This window comes from Canariomyces notabilis (genome assembly GCF_033297395.1).
Source record: "Canariomyces notabilis strain CBS 508.74 unplaced genomic scaffold N656scaffold_3, whole genome shotgun sequence".
NCBI classification, from domain to species: domain Eukaryota; kingdom Fungi; phylum Ascomycota; class Sordariomycetes; order Sordariales; family Chaetomiaceae; genus Canariomyces; species Canariomyces notabilis.
Genome location: NW_027041825.1, coordinates 1,447,664 through 1,471,832, shown reverse-complemented (window position 1 = coordinate 1,471,832; position 24,169 = coordinate 1,447,664). Strand labels below are relative to the sequence as shown.

The window sequence follows — 24,169 nt, the reverse complement described above, 5'->3', positions numbered from 1 at the left end:
GTGTGTGTGGTGCTCCGGAGCTTCGTCGAGGTCTTGTCGATGTTCTCTCTAACGTTAGGTGCTGTTACTGGATTTGTGGTCCCAGGCGCCAGGCTTGTAGCGTCGTTACCGCCTAGCCGAACACCACCGATTGGCCAGCCACAGCACGTGACCCTTCAGCCTCGTGCGTGCCCCTGTCTGAAAGTTCAGGGTTTCCACCTCGAAGTTAACCCTTGACTTTGAGCTGGAATTTAGCGGCAGAACATCCATATCTCAGATTCTGATTCTTTGGTCCGTACGTACTTGGACCTGGGTGTTACATGTTAAGGCCGATCCGGATCGGAGAGTAACTAGGCGGCACTCAGAATAACGTACGGTACCATACATCTGTCATAATCGAACTCGGCTGTTAGTGAGCCTGTGCCGACTCGGCGCCGACGAAACTCTGAATCCGTTGAGGTGATGGCTCTCGTCTTTTTTGTCACTTACCTTCCCACGGCACCTTGCTTCAACTCGGTCATTCTGCTGAACTGCACTGTACAGTACTTAGTCTAAAGTGGTCGAGGCGTTCAGTGCTTCAGGCCAATGAATCGGTGGCATAGTCCTTTGAGCGCTTCGTTCTTGAAGAGACTCTTTGTCTTTCTAGCCTATTAGTGCGGTCCCCATTCAGCTGCGAACTCGTATTAACTGGGCAGTGATAAACTCATCGCCAACCCGATCGGCCGATCTTTGTGCATTGCGTTTAATCCCCGAGCTTCTGACACCAAAAAGCGATATCAATCCACACAACATTCCTGAGTTGCCTCCTGCAATGTGCTAGCACCCGGGTGTTCATGTCTGTATAGGCTTTTTACCTTAGGTATGCGGTGTAGGAAGTGAGACAGGTTGCCATTCCACCATAATGCAAACCTAGATGCAAGATATTAGCTTCACTGTTCAAAGCTTCCATCAACGGACGGTCTCCAACGCTCCATCCTCCGTCATTGATCGATCTCGGTCCTTGACGGCTGTTGTGCACCCCCTTTTCGGGTAGGTATTGCGCACAGCCTCGCCCCGCCCTAACATTCAGCAATCAGCAGCAGGCCACAGCCTATCGGGGCCTGAGACTCAGGGCTCCTCCGCGGCACCCACCTTTGCGGCTGTAGGATCCACCTTCAAATACGATACCCCATCGGTTGATCCATGAATCATCGGGCCCTACGAACCTGGAAACCGGTAAACTTGAGCGCTTCGTCTAGGGCAATTCCTGCCATCTCGGCCTCCAAAGAGAAGATTGAGTTCTGACATCGGTCGATGTTCCAGGTGGTTGCATATTAACCCACCAGTAACCTGGGAGGGACTTGAAGGAGTTGAGAAAGCGACGAGTGAGCCATACGTAAAACGAGCAGCTCAGGAGCAGCTGAAAGTGGGGGCCCGGCTGCACAGCGTCGAGCGTCGTATCGCGCCAAGCTTTCCGTGCCGGGATGGGGGGGGTCCAGGAACATTTACTGGCAATGCTGTTAGTGTCGCAACAGAGCCAAGATTCCTACAACAGTATGTTGTAGGCTGAAACAGGTCAGGGCAATACTATTCAGACCAACAGTATTGTACAACAGGAACAGTATGTCAAGGAAACATCGTGTTTTCCTAGGAACAGCCTATATTCGGAGATATTCTGTCTAGTCAGGAACAATCAATTCCTGTTAACAGTATTGTATCCTACCTTCTCCCTAGACTCAATTGCTCCTTCCCTTCCTCGCGCCAGGCACCTTATCATTCAAATTTTTGCATCGGCAGTCACGCGTGCTCGTAGTGTGATTGCCTGTAGATGTACTGTAAATTGTAGTCTTGTAATCTGTGGATTGTAAGTTCGACTCTAAGTCGTGATCTTATTTTTCATCTCCAATCTAGGCCTTCGTAGTTTAGACCAGCCCTCTATAGGTTCAGAGAATGACCCTGTAGAGGCCCTTGCTTTTGCCCCCCAACACAACGTCTTAGAACATCATGTTCAGGGTCGAACATTTATAGGCAACCATGTTCTGCAATTATCGTGATGCTAAAAACAGTCTATTACCCCTAGGAACAGAGCTAGGAACAGTCTGTTACAACGGAACTGTCTGATTTGACGTTGCAAGGCTGTTAGGTCGGCTACTGTTATCTTGGTCAAGGGACTGATTCCACGATGTCCGTGCCAAAATGCTGTTTTGGCCCTAACACGCTTGCCCCAGCTATGTTGTATGACCCCCCTCCCCCGGCATGGTTGCCGGAGGGCGCGACACTCAGCAGTCCGACAAGGGTTCTGGAACAGAAAGTTAGCGTTATGTAACTGGGCCCCGAGCCGCTAACTACCAGCCTGGTTACCGCACTGCACGCATCTCCATTCTCCACACTGTAGTGAGTTAGGACGTTTATTAGGACTACCTTAGGACTGAGGAGCTCCAGGTTGGTTCCTTTGAAAGGTTGAATGGTTCGTCTGCTCTCTGCGTCCCCGAGTTTGTCGACAAACTCCTGTCCCTTTCTCGACACGACTGCGCACACCAACAGGCTGGCGAGCGGACCGACGCTCATCCACCCAATTTGCTAGCTAATTATGGCAAACGACCGCAATGCTCAAAATGTCATCCGCAGGTAAGCTGGCCATTTTCTGTGTTTGAGTCCCAAATACATGGCACAGCATCACGAAGCCCCGGTGGCCAATGTTTACTTGCCAAAACCATACCCGCTGACACAGTTACACTGTCTAGGAAACTCGTCATCATCGGCGACGGTGCTTGCGGCAAGACCAGCTTGCTGAGTGTGTTCACTCTGGGCTTCTTCCCAACCGTAGGTGCCCCATTGGCATAAGGCCCCGCCCCACGATTTTGCTCAGGACTAACGCCGGCAACCTAGCACTACGTAAGTAGACCTACAAACATACACCACAGCCCGATTCTTACGCCTCGACCGCCTTGCGTTTTTCGATTCTAAACATCCCCTGCTCGAGAAAGCCCCTGGCCAGCTAACCACCGACGACGCTTTCGACGCTAGGTTCCGACCGTTTTCGAGAACTATGTGACCGATTGCAGAGTTGACGGCAAGTCCGTCCAACTTGCGCTATGGGATACTGCGGGGCAGGAGGACTATGAACGGCTACGGCCGCTAGCATACGCCAAAGCCCACGTCATCCTAATAGGCTTCTCGGTCGACACGCCAGATTCACTCGACAACGTCAAACACAAGGTGGGATTGTTTGTTTTGATTTCCATTTGCTGCCGTCTACGGCGCCCCCCTCTTTTGTTTATGGGTTGATATATTAGGCGCGCTACTTTCTCCCTGCTCCAGAGAGCTAACCCGGGCGGCGACAGTGGGTTGTGGAAGCCCAAGAGCGGTGCCCCGATGTCCCGATTATTCTTGTCGGTCTCAAAAAGGACCTGCGCGACGACCCGATCGCGATAGAGGAGATGCGCAAGAGGTCTCAACATTTTGTCAGTCCTTCAGACGGTGAGCGTGTGGCCAAAGAGATTGGCGCCCGAAAGTACCTCGAGTGTTCCAGTCTGAGCGGCGAGGGCGTGGACGACGTGTTCGAGGCGGCTACGAGAGCGTCGTTGCTCATGTTTGAAAAGGGGGAAGGGAGCGGCTGCTGCGTCATCTTATGAGGAGGTTCCGGATGAGCGAGGATCGCAACCAAGAGTGTCTACACTCCGAGCTGGGCACCTGGTGCCATTACAGAGCACCCGAGGCAACGCCTACGGAAACGGTTCCGAGTACCAGAGTTGCGATGACTGGGGACTAGCGATTGCAAGACGCCGAGATCTGCAATCCCCCTTCTCAGATCTGCCCTGGGAAGTATCAGATTGCGCCGCACCGCACCAGATCGCGAAGCTCAAAGGGGAACCTTTGTGCTTATTGTTTCTCGGAAAGGCTTGATGCGTCGCCACAACCGGGCAGTTACGATCCCAGTGTACTATTATCATGTTATAGAATTCCGGTATCTCTTTCCGTTAGTTTGATATTCCCGGACACTGGGTTTCTGGGCGGCGAGGCGGATCATCCTTACTGGGTGGAAGATTCGCGCAACGATTCGGGTACAGACTTCCATCTTGGGGGGCATTGGGAGCGAGGTCAGACTGCTACCATGAGGCTTTTTCTAATTCTTGCTGTTGTCTGCCGGTACAAAAAGACTGGGAATCTAATGAGAAATACCAAACTCAGCGTAGTATGGATCATTCGTCTTGGTATTGGGTGCAGAGGCATTGCAAGCAGCCTATTCCAATCCGGTGTACTTGCTCTATCTGCCGTATGCACCAGCTATAATGTGTTATGATACAGAATACTTTACATTCCACGACGAAATCGCCCCCATGTTGCCGAATCCCACAGACAGCGATGCTCGGCAATGAGGCCTCCGGGGAATACTACACTTCCCCCTCTCTTCCTCCTATTCTATCCCGTACCAGCCAAACAAACTACCTCAACTCCGCTTCCAGTCATGATTCCACGCCACCCTGGCCGGTGTCTCGGTCTGCGCCCTAGCGTACTCAATCGGCACCGCGTTGAGGCCGTACACGCCGTGCTTCTGCATGGCCACGCGGTACAGGTAGCCCTCGTCGCGGGTGCCCGGCCCCGCCGTGAGCCGGAGCTCCTCGCACGCGGCCATCATGCTCTGGTACTGGCGCATGAGGGTGCGCTCGCGCGCGTGCCGCTGCCGCCGCCGGAACAGCAGCCACGCCCGGTGGATCGTCCAGTGCCGCAGGTGCCGGTTGCGCGCCATGCGCAGCGGCGGCGGCACGTTGCGCGTCGTCAGCACCTTGAAGTGCAGCGCCATATTCATCATCTTGGGGTCGCTCGGCGCGTCCCCGCGCCGCCCGCGGCCCTTGCCCTTGGCTTTGGCCTTGGCGGCTTGGGCTTTTTGCCTCGCCCTATAGGCGGCTTGGGCTTTTGCGCGTGCTGCCGCGGCTGCTGGGTTTTTGGAGCTTTTCAGGAGGGAGGTCGGGGTTGTGGAAAAGGTGCGGGCGACTGGAGAGGATCGGCATTGTGTGAGGATGGGTGTGCGGAGGGTGGTGATGGCGGTTCTGGGCTGCGTCAGGAGTCGCGAGGCAACGCCCCGGAGGGCGGTCATGGAGAAGGACATGGCTGCGGTAATTGCGGTGGTATCGCCTAAAGGTCGTTCTTGAATGTGTTGCCTGTGTTTCCGGAGAAGATGCCTTCAGCTTTCGGCCTCCAGGCGACGCTCTTTCACTCCCTCGGTTCTGACCCGAGGATTATTCATTCGACGCCTGCCGAGTCCTGCTGACTCTAGATGCGCGCAAAGGCTGCCTCGCCTCGCTATCGGATGGAAGTTCCCGGATATCAATTCCACAAGTCGAATTGGGTGACGGATTGGCGCTGGTGTCGTTCGGGAAGGGGACCCAGGCCGGCGCAGTGGAGGACGATTGCTCGCGGTAAAAGCAAAAAAGTTGAGCATCGAGAAGAACGGTGGGTCCACAGGGTGCTCTTCCTCTCGATTGATTGGTTCCCTTCCAGTGGGACAAGCGCGGGAGGTTACGGCTAAGGATCCATTCCTGACCCCGGGTTACATAACTTGCACTCAAAACATTTTTGACCCTTGCCTCCCCTTGTGAGTGCAATTACCTTCACTAACATTTCTATCAGCGGGCGTGACGTGATTGTCAGGATATTCCATCTCACTATGAGGCCGGGAGAGGCTAAACTCTGTATATATCGAACAATTCACTTGATTCGTGGCGCTCTCAACAAGACATTGAGGTACATACTCTCGCAGTGGTAACTGAACTTATTGTATCCACCAGTTTCAGAAGGCGGGGCTCTGTCCTTCAGAAGTTCAGGCACACTCCCCACCTTAAAATTTCAAGCATCATCACCCCCAACCCCGCCTTCCGACCTCGCTTTGCCTTGTGAATGACATTGAGCTCAACTCATCCCAGTGAGCGTTGGCTCTTTGTCCAACCTCGAAGCAATCACAGTGCCTTCTCCCACTGAACATCAGCGCCATCGGGCCCTTTGCCATGGCGTATCTCACCCTCTCCGGTGACTCCTGCTTCACCGACTTCGAGGCGCAAAAACTGAAGGAGCTGATTAACAAAGTTGCGCCCATCAAAGTTTCCGCTCTCCGCGGTAACTGGATCTACTATGCCCACATTGAGGGTGATGCTGCCTCTGCCAGACAGACACTCGCCCAATTGCTCCCACTCCCTGCCGACTCGGGCCCGTCTACCCCCCATCTCACGCACATCGGCTTCAGTCGGAACTGGTACGTGACTCCGCGCTACATCTCGCCATGGAGCTCCAAGGCCACCAGCATCGCCCATGTGTGCGGGTTCGAGCAGCAGATTCGCCAGATAGAGCGCGGGCGCATCATCTCCATCGAGTTCGAGCAGCCTTATAACGACAAGACGGTCCCTTTCCGCGACATACTGCACGATCGCATGACCGAAAACCTCACCGTCAATGCCCCGGATCTCAATGCCATGTTTGCCGAGGGACAGCCCCTACCTCTTGAGGTTGTCAACATCTTCGCCCATGGCCAGGACCCAGCGCAGGTGCTCAATGAGTACAACAAGACCCGCGGTCTGGCGCTGGACCAGTCTGAGGTGGAGTACCTGGTAGAGAAGTTCACCCAGTTGGGGCGCCCGCCGCACGACATTGAGCTCTTCATGTTCGCCCAGGTCAACTCTGAGCACTGCCGCCACAAACAATTCAACGCGAACTGGACGATCGATGGGCTGACCAAGACGAAATCCCTGTTCGACATGATCCGGCACACTCACAAAGCGACCCCGGATTTCACCATCTCTGCCTACAGTGACAACGCTGCTGTTATGCAGGGCTCGCCGTCCGCCCACTTTTGGGCCCCCGATTACTCGACTGGTTCCTGGAAACTGAACAAGGAGCTTCTGCATGTCTTGGCCAAGGTCGAGACCCACAACCACCCGACGGCCATTGCCCCTTTTCCCGGTGCAGCTACAGGATCTGGCGGAGAAATCCGCGACGAGGGCGCAGTTGGGAGGGGCTCAATGCCCAAGGCTGGGCTTTGCGGATTCTGGGTGTCGGACCTGCTTATCCCCGACCATCGAGCGCCGTGGGAAATCGACGTTGGCCGTCCGGCCCACTTCGCAAGCAGCCTGGACATTATGCTTGAAGCCCCCATCGGCAGCGCCCGTTTCAACAATGAGTTCGGACGCCCCTGCCTAACAGGCACATTCCGAACCCTTCTCACGGCTGACGACACCGGCGCCGAAGGAGAATACCGTGGCTACCACAAGCCGATCATGATTGCCGGCGGCCTCGGCACCGTCAGGGAAAAGCACGCGCTCAAGCGGCCCGAGGATGTTCGCGAGGGAGCACACGTCATTGTTCTGGGTGGGCCAGCGATGCTGATCGGTCTTGGGGGTGGTGCTGCCTCGAGCAATGCGTCGGGAGAAGGCAATGCCGACCTGGATTTTGACAGCGTCCAGCGTGGCAACCCCGAGATGGAGCGCCGAGCACAAATGGTTATCAATACCTGCGTTGCCTTGGGCGATCAAAACCCTATTGCTATGATCCATGATGTCGGTGCTGGCGGCCTTTCGAACGCGCTGCCGGAGCTCGTCAGGGACGCTGGCTTTGGCGGTAGGTTCGAGCTCCGTCAGGTCGAAAGCGTGGACCGCAGCATGAGCCCGCTCCAGATTTGGTGCAACGAAGCCCAGGAGCGGTACGTCATTCTGGTAAACAGTGAAGGGATGGAGCGGTTCACCAGTATCTGCCGTAAGTCCTGGTCCTGATTTTGTTTCCTTTCCAGTCTTGGCTAATTAGATTTAAAAGGGCGAGAGCGATGTGGCTTCTCGGATGTCGGCACCGTCCTCTCTCGCGAGGTTGACGGTGTGTCAAGGTTGATTCTGAGTGACAGGGAGTCAAAGGAGTACCCGCGTCCGATCGACGTGCCAATGGATGTCCTCTTTCCCAAGGGGCGGAAATTGGAGCGCATTGTCAACTCCAAGAAACCCTTTTGGCCAGTGTTTGATCCTATCGCCAGCCTGAACCAGGCCGTCGGCGGTTCTGTCAGTGATGCGGAGCTTTTCAGGAAAGCAGTACAACGTGTCTTTTGGATGCCGTCAGTTGGCTCCAAGTCATTCCTGATCACCATTGGTGACAGGACCGTTGGTGGTCTCACGACACGCGACCAAATGGTTGGACCTTGGCAGACACCTGTTGCCGACGTTGCCGTGACAGCGACATCGTTCAACCTGAACGGGTCAAGGACGGGCGAGGCGATGGCTATGGGCGAGAAGCCCACCCTTGCACTCATCTCTCCTGCGGCTTCCGCCAGAATGGCGGTTGCTGAGAGTTTACTGAATCTTGGCGCGGCGGATATCAAGGGCGGATCACAACGTGGAGACTTGCGGCGTGTCAAGCTCTCTGCGAACTGGATGGCTGCTGTGAACCATCCTGGTGAGGGTGCAGCTCTCTATGAGGCCGTAGAGGCCATCGGGATGGAGCTGTGCCCGCAACTCGGCATCAGTATTCCCGTCGGTAAGGACTCGACATCCATGAAGTCATCCTGGAAGGACGGGGAGACGAGAAAGAGCGTAACGGCGCCTGTATCTGTCGTCATCTCGGCGTTTACGCTTGTGGAAGACGTTCGACGCACGTGGACGCCACAACTTCGTCGGGTAGAAGAGGTAGGCGAGTCCATTCTGCTCTATGTCGACCTGGCGCAAGGCCACAAGGCCCTGGGAGGGTCTGCGCTCGCGCAGTCTCTGGGTGCGATTGGCCACGAGGCACCAGATGTTCGGGATGTGGACCTCCTCAAGGACTACTTCGACGCGCTGGCTCAATTGCATGAGAGCGGTGTCGTCCTGGCATACCACGACGTATCGGACGGCGGTCTCATCACGACCATCGCAGAGATGATGTTCGCCGGCCGGTGCGGTGTCGATTTGATGATGGATAAAATTGCAGACTCGGGGAGTGCGGCGGATATGGTCAAGGCTCTCTTCAACGAGGAGCTGGGTGCCGTCTTCCAAGTCCGTGCCTCGGACGAGATCAATTTCAAGCGATGCTTTGCCACATGCGGGCCACCTGCCGGCTTGATCAAGAAGTTTGGCAGAGTTCAGCCGACCTCCAAGCAGACGCTCACGATTCGCTACGGCGAGGGGTCACCTTTCGTCACCCTCGACAGAGGCGAGATGCAGCAATGGTGGTCCAAGACGTCCTACGAGATGCAGAAGCTGAGAGACAATCCGTCGTGTGCCGAGTCCGAGTACGCAGCCGTCTTGGATTCCGACGACCCTGGTCTTTCCTTCGATCTCACCTTCTCGCCCACCGAGAACATTACCCCGTTAGCGGCATCTATCACCGGTTTCTTCGGCCGGATGCCTCGCGTGGCCATTCTCCGCGAGCAGGGCGTCAACGGCTACGCCGAAATGGCCTTCGCCTTCCGCGCCGCCGGCTTCGACGCCGTCGACATCCACATGACCGACATCCTTGCGGGCCGCTCGCTGGCCGACTTTGTGGGCCTCGCAGCCTGCGGCGGCTTCTCGTACGGCGACGTGCTCGGCGCCGGCCAGGGCTGGGCCAAGTCGATCCTGCTGCACGACAAGGCGCGGCGCGAGCTGGCCGACTTTTTTCAGCGCAAGGACACGTTCACGCTGGGCGTGTGCAACGGCTGCCAGATGCTTTCGCGCCTAAAAGAGCTCATCCCCGGCGCCGAGGACTTCCCCACGTTTGTGGGCAACGCCTCGGCGCAGTTTGAGGCCCGCTTCAGCATGGTCACGGTCCGGGATAACCCGGCCCGGCCGTCGGTATTCTTTCACGGCATGGACGGCTCGTCGCTGCCCATTGTGGTGTCCCACGGGGAGGGCAGGGCTCAGTTTGCGTCGGAGGACGCCCTCCGCAGGCTGACTGAGGCTGGTGGGATCCCCCTGCGCTACGTGGATAACCGGCTCAATGTCACGGAGCAGTACCCGTACAATCCGAACGGTAGCCCCGCGGGCGTGGCGGGTGTCGCGAGCAGGGATGGCAGGGTGCTGGCTATGATGCCGCATCCGGAGAGGACCATCTTGGCCGATGTGGCGAGCTACGTGCCGGCTGAGGAGGTGGGGTCGTGGGGTGAGTTTGGGCCGTGGTTGCGCATGTTTAGGAGCGCGAGGAGGTGGGTTGGCTAGGCTAGACCAGATCAGGGGTGGGTGTTTTCTGGGTGCTTTTTGGGCGTTGGTGCATTGTTAGAGAGGGAGGTGCGGGATGACGGTGGTTTGGTGATTCAGGGCCGGTATATAGGGGGAGGATGTGTTTTGTGTAGCTCTACTGATACCTATAAAAAGGGGTTTCCGGTGTCCGTTGTACACTGTATTTCATGACATTTTCCTCTGGGGAGCTGTAGTGTGTTCTGGAAGCTAGAAAGCAGTGTTATGTTCCACCTGCAGTTTCCCTTGTCTTATTACTGGTGTAGTGAGGCAAAGAACCAGACGACCTTTGGATATAACATCAATAACACCAGAGCAATCAGACCGTAAAGATATGTGTGTATGGTTCGCTGCTCTCACTCTCAGTATCATGGAGACCCTCGAGGCTTAAGCCGTTTTATGTACCAGATTCAGAATCCATATAATATGATCACCTCCCTGCTCCAGGACCGCCCCGCCCGGCACCACCCATCATATTCCGAGCCCTGCAACTCTGTTAGCAACCTCCTCACCTATTTGCGCATAGAAAATCGAAAGACTTACATCTCGGCAATGCTCGGATCCGACATCAACGAGCCAATATCCGGCATCCCACCGCCGCTGGTGAACGAGTTGGCCATCTCGCGCAGGCGCGGGTTGTTCATCAGATTGGACATGAGATCCGGGTTGCTCATGAGGTTCTGCGCCATGGACGCAAACATGGGGTTGTTCATGATGGACGCGAAATCAGGCATTCCACCACCACCATTGCCCCCACCCCGTCCACCACCACCGCCAAACATGCCCGCCAAATCGGCCAGACTCGGCCCACCACCGCTTCCCCCAGCACCAGCAGAACCACCGGGTGCATCCCTTGCCGCCGCGGGAGAAGGGGCCTGTTCGTCAGCAGCAAGCTCCTCGACGCGCCTCTTGGCCGTCTCGTAGCCCTTGCGCATGGCCTCGCTGCCGCCGTTGCCCTCGTGCTCGATGCCCTTGGCGTAGGCCTCCATGGAGCCCTTTGCGTCTCCCAAAGCGAAACGGGCCAGCCCCAGCCGGCTCCACGCCTTGGTGTACTTGGGGTCGATGGCCACGGCGGCCTCGGCGTCGGCGCGGGCGGATTCGTGGTCGCGCGCTGCGGAGTACGCGGCGGCGCGGTTCGAGAGGAAGATGGGGTTCCCTGGTGTCAGAGCTAGGGCTTGCGTGTACAGGTCGATGGCGGCGGCGTAGTCCTTTTGCGCCATGGCGGCGTTGCCTTTGGATTTTAGCGCTTCGGCTTGCTTCTTTTGTTCTTCGGTTACGGTTGGCGGTTGTTGTTGCTGTTGTTGTTGACCGGGGGTGGAGGATTCGGTGCTGCTGGAAGAGGTGGTGGGTTTGGGAGCGGCGTTCTTGAGCTTTTCGTAGACAGAGTAGATCTGGAAGAGGTTCTGCGTGCCGACGGCCTGCGTCATGGCGGCCTTGTCCGACGGGTCCACGCCAAAGGCCTCGGCGATGCAGTTGATGGCCACATCGATCGAGTCCTTCTCCTCGGCCTGCAGCGTGCCATCTGTCAGCGACGTCGACAGGAAGTCGCAGATGGCCAGCGCCAGGCGCTGCTTGGGTGTTGTCGTCTGTGGGAATCCGCGTTAGTCGTCGTCGTCGTCGGGATGATACAGAGATGCATGAAGGGAAAGAATGTGCTTACCATTGTCGACTGAGTGGAGCTGATTCCAATGGGAGTTGGCTATCTCGTAGTTCTGAGGTAGAATGATATCTTGGTGAGGCTGGATTTTAAGCTCGACGCAATGTGTCCGCCCGATTCTACGCCGGTCGATGGAAGATGGAGGGGTTGAAGGTTGGGGTGGGATCGGGTGGGGCACCTCCCGTCATGGTCTGGAAGCGCCCCACTTATTCTGCCGATGCTAACATTGCTAAGTTAGCGCAAGTGGCTTGGCGTGCAGTTGAATACCAGCTGCGTCAGAGCCGTCGCTGACAACCAAACCCTCAGCTTCGTCTATCTCCAGCCTTGTCAGGATATCAACCATCAATATTGCCTGAGCAAAGGGCAAAAGAGCTCAAGACACAAACTCAGGTGCATGTACGAAGTACGCTAAATCATTAGCATCCAGCATCATTATGCTTGGTCACTCACAGCACACCTAGAACCAATTCACCCGGGAATACGGATACGGATAGTTTAGGCCTCAACCTGTATCGACTCGCCAGACTCCGTACTTGACCTCACCACCCAGCCAAACATGGCGACGCCGACCACCGGCAACAGCGCCTCCGCCCCGCCACACACCATCGTCCCAGCGCCGATTGCCACAAACGATCAGCACGTCTGCTTCATCTGCCTACAAAACGACACCGACACCCCGAATGCGACGTGGGTGAACCCCTGCCCGTGCAGCCTTGAGGCGCACGAGGGGTGTCTTCTGCGTTGGATCGCCGAGATGGAGGCATCATCGTCCAACCGGCCATCAAGGTCCGGGCTCAAATGCCCTGCCTGCAAGGCGCCCATCACGGTCGAGGAGCCGTTCGACGCCCTTCTTGCCATCCGCGACCGCCTGTACCGCCGCTACAGCCGCGCGGCGCCTTACATACTGCTGGTGCTTGTCTCCGGGGGCACCCTCGCCGGCGCAACCTGGTACGGCTGCGGCGCGGCCAGCATCTTTGCCGGTACCGATGCGGTCGAGTGGTGGATGGACCGCTCGCACGGGCGTGCGCGGTTACCGATCCTGGTGGGGAAGTTCTGGGCGCTGTCGACCATTGGGCCTGGGCTGATCATTATGCGGTGGCTGCCGTGGCTAGGCAGCATTGTTCTTGTGCCCATCTCTGCCCTGGTAAGTTAGGCCTTTTCTCGGTCTCCCCATTCAACAAGTCTTGCTGATAACACTACACAGTACGGCGCATTTCTCGTCGCGCATGAAGACCTGCCCCAATGGCCGCCATCGCCAGAGTGGGCCATGGCCCTCATGCCTTACGTGCATCTTGGGTACACGTTTCTTTACTACGACCTCTTTGGGCCGCTGGAGAGGCGACTGAACCGGGCACTCCGCGGCCGGCCACCCACTGACGAGGCCGGCGCCGGAGAGGAAGCGGCAGTCCAAGCGGCGGCAGCCCCGCCCGCTGAAGGACGTAACGGGAACCGGGCCAATGGGATATGGGGAACCGTGGTAAACCTCGGCCGCGCCGCGCTGGGTCTCGTTCTCGACTGGCGCGTAGAGGTTGAGATCGAAGAGGAGGTGGAGTTCAGGATAGGGCCTGCGGACGACAACGAAGATGGACACGCTCACGATGAAGACGATGAGGAGGAGGAATTCCAAATCCTTGCCGGCGACGCACCAGCTGAGCCTGCCCAACTACCTCCTCCGCCTCCACCACCACCGGCTCAACCCCCAGCAGCTGCACCCGCCCAGCCACAGGCAAATCCGAATCCGCAGGACCACAACAACAACCAACAACAACCCAATAATCACAACAACAATAACAACGACGCCCCTCCCGAAACCCCCTACCTAACTGAAATCATCAACAGCATGGTGACATCTCTCCTCTTCCCGGCCATCTCATACGGCATGGGCGAGCTAATACGCGTGGCGGCGCCCCGCGCGTGGGTGCGGCCGTGGCGCGGCCCGGGCGCGCCGACGGGCCTGCTGCAGGAGCGTTGGGGCCGCAGCCTGGTCGGCGGATGCCTGTTTGTCGTGCTCCGCGACGCCGTGGCGCTGTATACCAAGTACCGGCGGGTGCAGGTCAAGGCGAACCGCAAGGTCAGGAGCGTGGAGAGGAGGAGGGATGTGCAAGAAGGGTTGCGGCGAGGGGCGGGTGCGGGTGTTGATGGGGGGTAGGTAAGGTAGGTAGATAAGTGGTTTGGAGATTAAGTTTGATATCGCGTCGTTGTAGGATATCAAGGACGTTCTTCATGTCTTTTCGCCGTCTTCTTGTTCATTTTTAGGTCAGTCAGCGCATTTGGCATTCGTCCGTCCCGGATATAGCTACCCCATGGTATGGTACAAGTCCAGCCTGGGAAGGCAAGGTAAAGGAAACGGACTGGTAAGCGATCTTCCACTCCTATATCCCCTCCCCCGCGCACTCTCCTCCTTCCCTCATACACCCTTCAAAATAGACGCTCACAACTTCCCATCCTTAACCAAGTAGATCGCGCTGCCACTCCCCGGGGTGCTCTTCACCATCGCCGTCTGCTGCTGTTCCTGCGTCAGGGGCCTCTTGAGGTAGTAATGCATCCCCAACGCCGTGGCCACCTCAGCCCCCCTATCGCGCGGCACGAGATGGACGGTGCACCCACCCCAGCCAGCGCCCGTCAACCGGCTGCCGACGGCGCCGGCCTTGCGGGCGATGTCGCAGATCTGGTCGATCTCGTCGCAGCTGCACTCGTACAGGTCGCGGCACGAGTCCTGCGACTCGTTGAGCAGCGCGCCCAGCGCCTCGCTGTAGGCGCTGGTGTCGCCGCCCGCGGCGATCTGCGCTGCCAATTCCGGGTTGTCCCCCTCGAGCATGGCCATGAATCGGAGCACGCGCTGCGCTTCGCTGAAGACGTGCAGCGCCCGCTGACGAAGTTTGAACCGCTCTGCGCGCACGGGGAAGCGCGACATGAACTGCGCCTCGAGGTCCGCTACTGAGAGGCCCAGCACCGAGGCTATCTCCTCGCGCGTGTAGCCTTCGTCTTTGGTAACGGCCTGCTTGGTCAGGTCGATCAGCGATGAGAGCTGCGCGGCGTCATCCTTGTCTTGGCCTGTGGCTTGCTCGGTTATGGCGAAGTAGGTCTCCTGGAAGCCGTGCAGACTGATGCCGAGCGGCGAGGCGTCTGCGGGAAGACGGGTGCCCGGCGGGTTGAGCACGGCGTTGAGATAGGCGGCCGCCAGACTGCACTCCACCACGCGCAGGTTGTAGTGGATGGGCCCCGTGACGAACTTGTCTGAGGTTACGAAGGACTGGCAGATGAGGAAGATCAGTTCCGGGTTGGTCTTGGGAAATTGGACTGGCCGGGCCTGCAAGCGCGGGCTGAAGGAGACAAAGAGGGCTGAGCCGCGCTCTGAGAAGACCGAGGCGGATTGATCCATGCTGGGAAAGGAGATCAGTAAGGTGTCTTGCCAGACTTGTTTGTCGAAGGAGCACTTACCCCCCGGAGTTTACGCCCACTGCCCGCTCGCTCACAATGGCAAGCTCGGTCAGCTCGGTCTTGTCCACCGTCTGCTCACCGTTAGCCACCATGACCGCAAGAGCACTCGCCGTGACGAAGGCTGCGCTCGAACTCAGGCCGCCGCCGGCGGGGACGGTGCCGTCCATCAGAATCTTCATGCTCTTGGGCTTGAAGTCAGCGCCGTGCTTCTTGCGCAGGAGCTCCAGAGCCCCTCGCAGCCCGGATTTGAAGTAGTTGGTCCACTCATGCACTGTCGCGTTAATGTCGACAGCATCATAAGGAATGTCAAACTCATGCGCCGGGAACTTCTGCTCTTGCACATTGGCAATCTGGATTTTGAAAGTGCCCTCCTTGGTGGGTGTGAGGTCGGTCGACACGGCGAGCAGTGCGTCCGCGGTAATGGCCATGGGCAGCACCGAGTACAGGGAATAGTCAATGTGCTCCCCGATGATGTTCACGCGGCCCGGAGACCGAGAGATGAACTCGGGCGCATGGCGATGCAGATGCCAGAACTTGTCCAACAGTTGCTTCCATCGCTCCGTCTGCGACTGCAGCTCATCGGTTGGGTAGATGTCTCCTAAGGAGTGAGCAATCGGAACAGTGCCGGCCATTGCAGAATGATACTGAAAGATAGAGGAATAAGGGAGAGAATGAGTGAAAAGGGAGATGAAGATGTGCTGATCGACTTCCAAGACCTTGATCAAGAGATCTTGAAATGCCCCGCACTACGGTTGCGCAGACTTGTTTGAGGTGGGAAGGGAAAGCGGAGCAATGGAAGGTTACGAAGTACACCACATAAATTGAGCCAGTAGCAGTTAACCCTTGACCGATATTGCGGTCGGATTAGGAAAGAGAGATCGCCCGTTTACAAACAACGGTGTGCTGCCAGAATGTCATGTGGATACCAAGACGTGTGCAGCTTGGACAGTGGAAAGAACTACTGCGTGTATTTGCCAGTTATGTATTAGTATGTACCTGATTTCGGTGGTCAGTTTCAACACATGAAGACTATCATATTTTCTCACTTCCTTTCAAACTCAAGCAACTCATCAAAACCACGCATCCCTCGTCACAGCCCACTAGGTATCCGGATTCAAGCTTCACACTGCACCATTATGTTGGTAGTGTTGGAAACAAGACGATCCCAAGTTCCCAACTCCATCATTCACCAATATGCAATTGCGATCTTTTTGACTCGATCGATCGATCGCACAACCAGGGAGTCTTGGGGTTTCCTGATCGTCACATGTCAGTGTTGTCCTCTTATTTCAATATAGTACCTAGGTAGAATGATTATGTACTGCAGCTATGTCACCGACGTTGACCGCTGATCTATTTCTGCCCATTCTCGCCCACATCACCTCTGTTCACACAGACAAGCCGGTGGTTACTATAGGGACTTCATATTCCGCCATGTTGACCTCAAGATCTGAGTCCACAAACCTGTAAGCATTCCATAATCTCAGTATATAACTCAAGTCCCCTCCCCTACTTTCAACCCCCCACGGGTAGTGTAGCCGAGGTGGCCGAAGTGGTTGGACAAGGCGAGTCTGGCAACTGCACAAGAGAGGCTCTCAGTTCGACTCCACTCGCTTCCCTCAGTTTCTGATACTCCGTAGACCGGCAGCCTATCCACGCTCCCTTTTCAATCGTTTCACCGAAATCGACTGTGAGCGAGAAAGGCGACACGCACCATTTCCGCCGGTACGACAGCAATTCCCATATCCTCTTGATCGCAATCCAGACCACAATCCATGAGATACTCCACGCAAACCTATATATACTGCGACCTCACAGATCATCTTGGTGGGCTTCCAAGGAACACAATGTCCAAGTACAAGTCAACAAATGGCAATTGGGTCTCCGTCGCTAGCGGCACCTTTCGAACACAGCGAGTCCACCCTGGAGGGAACGAATCTGGCGGACTGCACTGGAACGACGAGTTGCGACTCGTCAGGCTGAGGAAAGTGCTCAATGACAAGATTAAGACCTACGCGGTGGGAAGAGGCGTTTCCCGAACCAACTACTCTAGCGCAGTCGAATCTTACCGAGAGATCGGTGAAGGTGACTCTGCTGGTTGTCTACACCCTGAACCTAGGGGTCTACATGCCTGGCCGACCCTCCTCATCGAATCCGGATTGTCTCGGTCGATGATGGATTTACGTCGAGATATGAGATGGTGGTTTTCCCGGTTTCCGCATCAGCTCATCAGGTCCAGATTGTCATTCTCGCAAGGTATGAAGGTGCTCGAGACGCGATCATTTCGGAGAAGTGGGAGGAGGAGATACAAACAACTCCCCGCCCACTGACGGCGCCCAGGAGCTACTACGGCCCGTCACGCCGTTGCCAATGCCCTTCATCCTGTGCTTCAGCAGACCATCACACATTACTCACCATACTAGTACCGAGCCCGCATCATATAATGTCTCTACTGGTGTTTTGGTTTTGGACTTCAAGCGTTTTTTTCTCCGAGATCCAGGCCGCCTTGGGTAGGGAGACACTGTCATCAGTGTCCGGGATCTATAGAAGTACGCGGAAAAGGCTTGGTCTTATTGCAGCAAGATAATCGACAGCAAGTGTGTGTTTAATCCATCTTGGTATGGATATTATTCTGTTACAAGGGGCTGCGCTCACTTCTCCCAGGACGCGAAATTCGGTCGGTCTGAGAACCATTGCCAGTGATAGACCGGTATATCATGATTTATCCAAGTCTAGATTCTTGGAGGATATCATGGATGAAGATCCATAGCATTCCGTGGTCAGTCCCTCCCTGTTGTCATTTCACTCTCAACTGGAACTACTTCACACTCCAATCCATATTCTGACTTTCAACCCCTGAGAAAATGCAACCCCTCAACCCATCAACCGTATAAAGTTTTCCCATAATAAACCGGGAGTAAGAATTAACTTCAACACCTAAGTACTTTGTATACCGGTTGATCTGTGCTGCCGGAAAAGGGGCGCAAGAGCCGGGAGACTTACGGATTCAGCATTACCGCCAGCACGGGCTCAAGGCCTTGAAGCTTCCATAACCACAAAGTTAGTTGGTGTGTTGCCAAAGTTTGAATTTGAATATCCGCGCTCGGGTGTGTCCGTGATCCGAGCAGCTGGCTAACTTACCTACGGTACTTACCTATGTACCTTAGCTACTAGTACCTTAGGGGTGGATCTACCGGGCAGGTATGTGCCTTACCTACAGTGTCTTACCCAGCTTCTGCTCCTCTTACATAACATCTCTGCTATGACAATGACCCGACGTCATCCCGCCGCCACCACGCATCATCCGTCTCATTCGCCCATCCGTCCGGTCAAGTCTCTTGGTCTTTGTCACCTCTTTCCAAATCTATATATTCCACAGCAGAATCACCTCTATCCCCAGTATCCGTTTCCGACCGGCGGTTGAACTACCTACCCTTTGTCTTGTTATTGCAGGTACCTTATCTCAAACTCCATATATATCCGCCACCTAAAGGAGTCAGAATACTAGTACTTTCAAACCTTTTGAGTCCTTGACGATTGAGGTTCAGCTCAACTGTATCATCAAAGCAACCTACCTTCATCTACAAACTGTCCACCATGAGCGACTGCGGCTGCGCCTCATCCGGCACCTGTAACTGCCCCCAGGGGCAGTGCACTTGTCCCAACTGCCCGGTGAGTTTGCCATCATGTCACCTTTCAGGTTTTGATCTGGGGCGGACAGTGCTGATGCGTTCATATAATTGAATACTAATAGAGGCCGGCCAAATAAATTGACTCGGCAATGTGAACTAGTAAGGGGCGGTCAGGTGGTTCTGAGAACCAAGATCATGTCGGTCTACTAGGAGGACAAGTTTGGTTCAAGTCATATCAGTTCAAGGGATGAATGATTTAGATTCGTTGATTTGAATGCTTAGGTACCTAGTTTCAGTTGATGGCAATAATTTTAGTCCGACGCTTTGCAAATGTTGCTCCAATGCCCCCATTAGGGTGATGGTGGGTGAGCTGACAGTGTACGATTACCTTACCTTCTCTGTTTTGCTATATATAGTATGTGATATCTACGGATACGCCGGGACTTCAACGCTCTGAAATTGCAACCACAAAATCGACTTTGTCTAGAGCTCCATATCAACAAGACTTTGATACCGCCGTATATAACCCAACCTAAAGTTGCCCTGCATTCAACGGGCGTCCCATGGCAGCCGGGCTTCTGCTGCCATTGATAAGGTACTAAAGAAAACGTCTAAAAGTATCCGCAGATGGAGAGCAAAGGCCCGTACTTAGCTGACTCTGAAAACTCCTGGCCGCTCCAAGGCCCCTTATCCCTCAACACCTGAGCATCGCCTCGGGAGGCGTTGTAGGTCATTGGCCCCATCTACTGGTGATTCCATCCGTGAGTCTGTTCCTGTGAACTTCAGGCACTCAATCTTCCTGGTAATTCTCTTCCTCGCTTTGTAGCCCCTGGTGCTCACTTGTTATGTGTCAAGGCGTTAGCAGATCTTTCTGGTTAGGTGCTGGTGGAGCAGGGTACGATACCTCTCAACAGAGATTGGTACGGAGTTTTGCGTGCTTCCGTCCCAGTACTCGGCATGCAAGGCGTTGGGGTATTCGCCAGTCTTGACATTTGCTTGGGGGCCATCTGCCTGATGCGGAAAAGAGAGGGCATGATGCGCGAAAACGCTAGACCAATCTTGCAACGGCGAGGTGTCGTAAGAGGTTGTGTGCAAGATGTCGTTCTCCATGAGATTTGGTGGGTCCGGAGCGAGTGCGGACTGGAGAGACAGGCCGGTGTGGTCGCTGTCTGGTGGAAGACACCGTGGCAGTACTCCAGGTTGAGGGCCAGTCCACGAGGCCGGTTCGTACGACATCAACGCCTGCTGATGAAGACCATATGCATCGACATTCGAAAGCCCCGGAGGGGATAACCGTGGTGGTTGATTGAAAATCCCGGTGAGGCACAAGTCATTATCCATCTTGCTTTCCGATAGTTCAGATGCAGCTAGGCCGGTCAGCGGGGAAACAGCATCCATCACCTGGTGGTGGTGCCAATCAGCCTCGGTTGCGAGGCCCTGGGCAACCGTAGCGTCCTTGCAGAACTTGCAACTCTCCATGACAGGAAGGCGCATCTCCGCCGGCAGCGTGGGAAGGGGGAATTGTCCAGAGCCCAGTGTCACAGCCCACTCAACTATCAAGGGGACATTGGGCAGATGGCGGGTCTCAAGCATCACTCTCAGAACGCCCGAGGTGTGAGGCTGCCACTCGAGGGTTTTATGACCCTCTTTCCCGTCTCTCTTTCTCTTTCTCCCTTTCCAGTAGAGCTCGACGCCATTCTGGCGAAGCAAGTTCCGGATACGGGTTGAGTAAGACCAAGTCCGGTCAGACGCCTTGTCGTTGAAATGGTTAATGACGTGACGGAAATAATCTTTTGCAACTTGTCCGGCATCCTGGGCGCTTGTTGCCTCAAAGACCCTCGTGCAAGTGGTAAAGCCACAGGCAAACACAAGCTGAGGGCAGAGCTGGATGAAGGCTTCCTTTGGGGAATAGCGCATATTGCTGTGCGCTTGCTTCACATGGGACTTGCGCGCTGCCTCCCAGTCAAAGCTCATGCCACAGCCATTTTCAAGGCAGAGCCACTGAGCATTCGTTCCGTGGTAGTCTTCGAGATGACGTTTGAGGTCAGTTTTGCGTGAGAAAGACTTCGACATGTTGGCTTCGGAACAGAAGGGACATGCGACGCGCTCTTTCTTGTAACCACGTGCAGTCCTCCGACGTAACTGGGCGGTATGCTCGTTCTGAATATGGGAGGTCGGTGTGCTGGCCTGGTGAATGTCATCAGTGACGGAGCGCGTGCCCGTGTAGCCTAGCCCCCTTGACGGACTGGCGGGCCATGGCTTGTGCAAGCCAGGGGCACACAGGTTCGCTGAGCGGCCTGGAACCCACCCCCTCCGTTAGCTTCTCTCATGGGCAGCATTGTAGAAAGAGAGACACATGGATATGGGACATGCATTCAGACTCAATCAATCCCAGCTGGTCCTTCCCCTCCTCGTTGAGCAGAGGCCCAGCATCTTGCAGGAAGACAAGAAGCACCGGCAAAGGGTACCGTCTTTTGAGTCTGCTGATACACTCGCCGGGTTGCGTGGCCATGGGTCAGGATAGTGTCAATGATGTTCTGAAGTCAAAAAACGAGCAGCAAGACGCGTGAAACCTGACGGATAAGAATGGGGTAGGAAAGACTGAGTAAAGCAGGGTGATCGAGAGCAACGACCTGAACGAGTAACAGATATACGTATGAGCAACAGGAAATTCTAGCAACGTGCTTCGATAAGTTTACCTGGGCAGTGCAGTACCTGACAATGCATCTCAGAAGTGCCCAGATACCTAGGTACCTACCGAGCCTACTACTAGGTAGGCGTCACCGTAGGCCCGGGCCTGCATGTAAGGCCAGGGGGCCATTGTAAGTCGGACCGGCCAACAGCGCAACAATCGAAATTCATGCTTGCTGCGGGTTAGAATCATACCTGCAACTTGAAGGGGGATCACCGCAGTCGGCGAGACATAGGAACGACATGAACACAACGAGAAAGTCCCCCTCCCAGATGGCGAGGAACGGGCTTCGCATCGTCCACAAGGCTAGCCCCGGGGTCTGTTGTTGCGCTCGCATGCCGCCAGCAACGCCACACGCGACGTCCTGCCATGCAGCCAATATGCACCCAACCCTGCAGCCCCTACCGGGCTCCTACATGGCCGCTACAGCAGTACCCACCAGAACCTCCGCTTCATCAAAGACACCGTATTAACAATCATGCGCGCCCGCCAGCGCGGTCCATCGCAAAATAGCGCGCGGGATATGTCGGTTGGTAAATGTCAGAGTCATCGCCAGCTAGGTTCTTTCCTAAGAGGTCGAAAACTCGAAATGTTCGGGGGTTCGGGGAGACAGTGTCTCCACTACAAGCGGAGTTCATGTATAGGAACGGATCCAGGCCGGCTTAGCCAATGGGAGAGCACCAAGCTGACTGCACATTGAGGATCTACCTTGTTTCGATTGGTTCGCGAAAGGGAATCGAACAGGGCTCAGGCCGCTTAGCAGCTTCCTCTCCTTGTCCCTTGTGAGGTGAGCACCGTGAGCCGCTCCCGTCAACAAATTGGGCATCACCTTCTCATCCTGCAGCAAGCCGCAGAACCGTTAACACAAGACATCCATGAATGTCGGGTGAAAAACTTGGACAACATAATGGAGCGACTTGGAGCCGAGTGGCAAGAGCTTCCTTCTCCAGGCGTACATAGTGGATATTTACCTCAGTGCAGTCTTATATAACTGGGTAGTTACTAGCATATAAGATCCTATTCTATACTTTGGTGTGCTCTCTGGAGGATTATATACCTATAGTAGGTAGCTGGCGGAGGGCCTGGCTCGCTCGAGCTTGCCAGCTTGGTCTCGCCCACTCGTCCATCATGGTAGGTTTAAGGCTGGTTCAAGGATTTTGCCCCGATAGCTAAGCATCGGCAGGGAGAGGGTCTTGATGCTGGGTGACATGTGGAGGCGTTTGACATAGATACCCAGTAGTAAGTACCATCGCGGCCAAGACGGTGATTCGGTGACCATAACCCACCTGCCAACCTATCACAGTAGACTCGCAAGACACCAACGATGCAATTGATTCGATAGGTAAAAGGAACATTACTCGACAGACGCTGCAGCCTTGCTAAGTCAGCATATATACGTACTCTATGTACATTATGCAATACTGCTTTTTCTGGAAAACAGCTCAGTGCATGCTTGTCGGTGTAAGTGCATCTACCCCAACAAAGCGATTGATTCCCGATGTCTCATCACCGCCTGACACCACGAGATTTCCAGAGACGCCCGATACAATACATACACCTCTTATTTGTTCGTTAGCTCACCCTCATGGCAGTTCCACTCAAGCTAGGTACCTTACATACATGTATGTACGGAGTACAGTACATAAAATCATAAATCGGCCTCCTAAACATGCCAAGGCTTAATGTGGCTAATGTGGCGTCCGTTAGAGATTGAAAAACCTACGGAGTACTGTACGAAGTAAGGAGGTACGGAGTACGGCTGATGGTATGATGGTAGTTCGCAAGGTGTGCAGCCCGTTACATGAAGATTGCTGCAAGTGGCGGTCAGTTGCAGCTTGCAGGCTGGTTGCACGGAGTCATTCGGTCCTCGGATCATCGGGAGGACTGCATGCGATTGTAAGGAGAACTATCCGTACCTCCGTATTCCGTGCCAACTTGGCACTAAAGTTCTCCATTCCATCTAAGGCAGACCGGCAGTCGCGTTCGTTCAAGTTTTCATTGCTCGCTCCGGCATTTTTTGCTATACTGTGTCGCAATGCCTTCGGCGCCATGCTACAGTGACTCAGTGAGAAGGCTTAATGGGCAGTGTATCGAACTAACGAACAACACTGGCTTGAACAGTCCATATCCCCCTATCACGTCTTCAAAACCCATGCTTCAAACTCTTTACAACAACCTGATATGCCTCTTCCCTTCCCACCCACTCCCTCGTCCCACTCTCCGCGCCCTTATCAAAGCCATGATGCACCCCCTCCATCCTCTTAACCACGACCATCCTCGTCCCATCATCCAAGTTAGTTCCGCCTGCTCTGCCTCGGGCGCAAACACGTCCCTCGACGCCTTCAAAATTGTTACATGCGGCGGAAATTCCGCCGGATCGGCCCGCGCGGGCGAAACCCTCGGATCGGCGCGCATTTCCCGATCGGGCACAAACGCGTCGTGAAAAGAAGTGGAGCATCGCCGGCGAGTGGGGCCGGATTGGCACCGGCCCGGATTTAGTCTCGGGCTCCACCGCGAGGTCCGTCTCCGGGTATGCGCGATTACCGAAACAATCTCCACACCCCTTGATATGACAGCGCCGTGCGCAGTGCCGACGCAGCGACCAGTGCCAATTGCGCGTCGGCACCGA

General features: G+C 55.4%; 8 protein-coding genes across 8 annotated transcripts; 4 read left to right on the top strand and 4 right to left on the bottom strand.

Annotated features, from left to right (window-relative positions):
- Positions 1–2,548: 2,548 nt before the first annotated feature.
- Positions 2,549–3,593, top strand: N656DRAFT_795614 (uncharacterized protein; the record flags this gene model as incomplete). The annotated part of the gene is made up of 5 exons (XM_064817437.1): positions 2,549–2,586; positions 2,703–2,781; positions 2,848–2,853; positions 2,986–3,177; positions 3,303–3,593. 5 exons carry the CDS (start codon positions 2,549–2,551, stop codon positions 3,591–3,593), a joined length of 606 nt encoding a protein of 201 aa, XP_064673505.1.
- An 815-nt stretch (positions 3,594–4,408) lies between these two features.
- On the bottom strand, positions 4,409–5,068 carry N656DRAFT_766200 (uncharacterized protein; the record flags this gene model as incomplete). The annotated part of the gene is made up of 1 exon (XM_064813462.1): positions 4,409–5,068. One exon carries the CDS (start codon positions 5,066–5,068, stop codon positions 4,409–4,411), a length of 660 nt encoding a protein of 219 aa, XP_064673504.1.
- Positions 5,069–5,822: 754 nt separating this feature from the next.
- Positions 5,823–10,519, top strand: N656DRAFT_834980 (phosphoribosylformylglycinamidin). Its single transcript, XM_064818739.1, has 2 exons — positions 5,823–7,701; positions 7,759–10,519. Exons 1-2 carry the CDS (start codon positions 5,964–5,966, stop codon positions 10,098–10,100), a joined length of 4,080 nt encoding a protein of 1,359 aa, XP_064673503.1. The 5' UTR covers positions 5,823–5,963; the 3' UTR covers positions 10,101–10,519.
- N656DRAFT_775929 (uncharacterized protein) lies at positions 10,210–11,933 on the bottom strand. The gene is made up of 3 exons (XM_064814535.1): positions 11,779–11,933; positions 10,662–11,704; positions 10,210–10,603 (listed from the first exon to the last, which is right to left on the bottom strand). Exons 1-3 carry the CDS (start codon positions 11,779–11,781, stop codon positions 10,549–10,551), a joined length of 1,101 nt encoding a protein of 366 aa, XP_064673502.1. The 5' UTR covers positions 11,782–11,933; the 3' UTR covers positions 10,210–10,548.
- A 398-nt stretch (positions 11,934–12,331) lies between these two features.
- N656DRAFT_702340 (uncharacterized protein) lies at positions 12,332–13,924 on the top strand (the record flags this gene model as incomplete). The annotated part of the gene is made up of 2 exons (XM_064811011.1): positions 12,332–12,919; positions 12,980–13,924. The coding sequence occupies 2 exons, from the start codon at positions 12,332–12,334 to the stop codon at positions 13,922–13,924; spliced, it is 1,533 nt and encodes a 510-aa protein (XP_064673501.1).
- Positions 13,925–13,974: 50 nt separating this feature from the next.
- On the bottom strand, positions 13,975–16,096 carry N656DRAFT_775927 (Galactokinase). The gene is made up of 2 exons (XM_064814534.1): positions 15,217–16,096; positions 13,975–15,158 (listed from the first exon to the last, which is right to left on the bottom strand). The coding sequence occupies exons 1-2, from the start codon at positions 15,846–15,848 to the stop codon at positions 14,207–14,209; spliced, it is 1,584 nt and encodes a 527-aa protein (XP_064673500.1). The 5' UTR covers positions 15,849–16,096; the 3' UTR covers positions 13,975–14,206.
- A 616-nt stretch (positions 16,097–16,712) lies between these two features.
- Positions 16,713–17,798, top strand: N656DRAFT_408924 (uncharacterized protein). Its single transcript, XM_064809558.1, has 2 exons — positions 16,713–16,781; positions 16,857–17,798. The coding sequence occupies exon 2, from the start codon at positions 16,992–16,994 to the stop codon at positions 17,544–17,546; it is 555 nt and encodes a 184-aa protein (XP_064673499.1). The 5' UTR covers positions 16,713–16,781; positions 16,857–16,991; the 3' UTR covers positions 17,547–17,798.
- A 1,497-nt stretch (positions 17,799–19,295) lies between these two features.
- Positions 19,296–21,600, bottom strand: N656DRAFT_775926 (uncharacterized protein). Its single transcript, XM_064814533.1, has 4 exons — positions 21,548–21,600; positions 21,222–21,481; positions 19,753–21,145; positions 19,296–19,687 (listed from the first exon to the last, which is right to left on the bottom strand). Exons 2-4 carry the CDS (start codon positions 21,358–21,360, stop codon positions 19,639–19,641), a joined length of 1,581 nt encoding a protein of 526 aa, XP_064673498.1. The 5' UTR covers positions 21,361–21,481; positions 21,548–21,600; the 3' UTR covers positions 19,296–19,638.
- Positions 21,601–24,169: the final 2,569 nt, after the last annotated feature.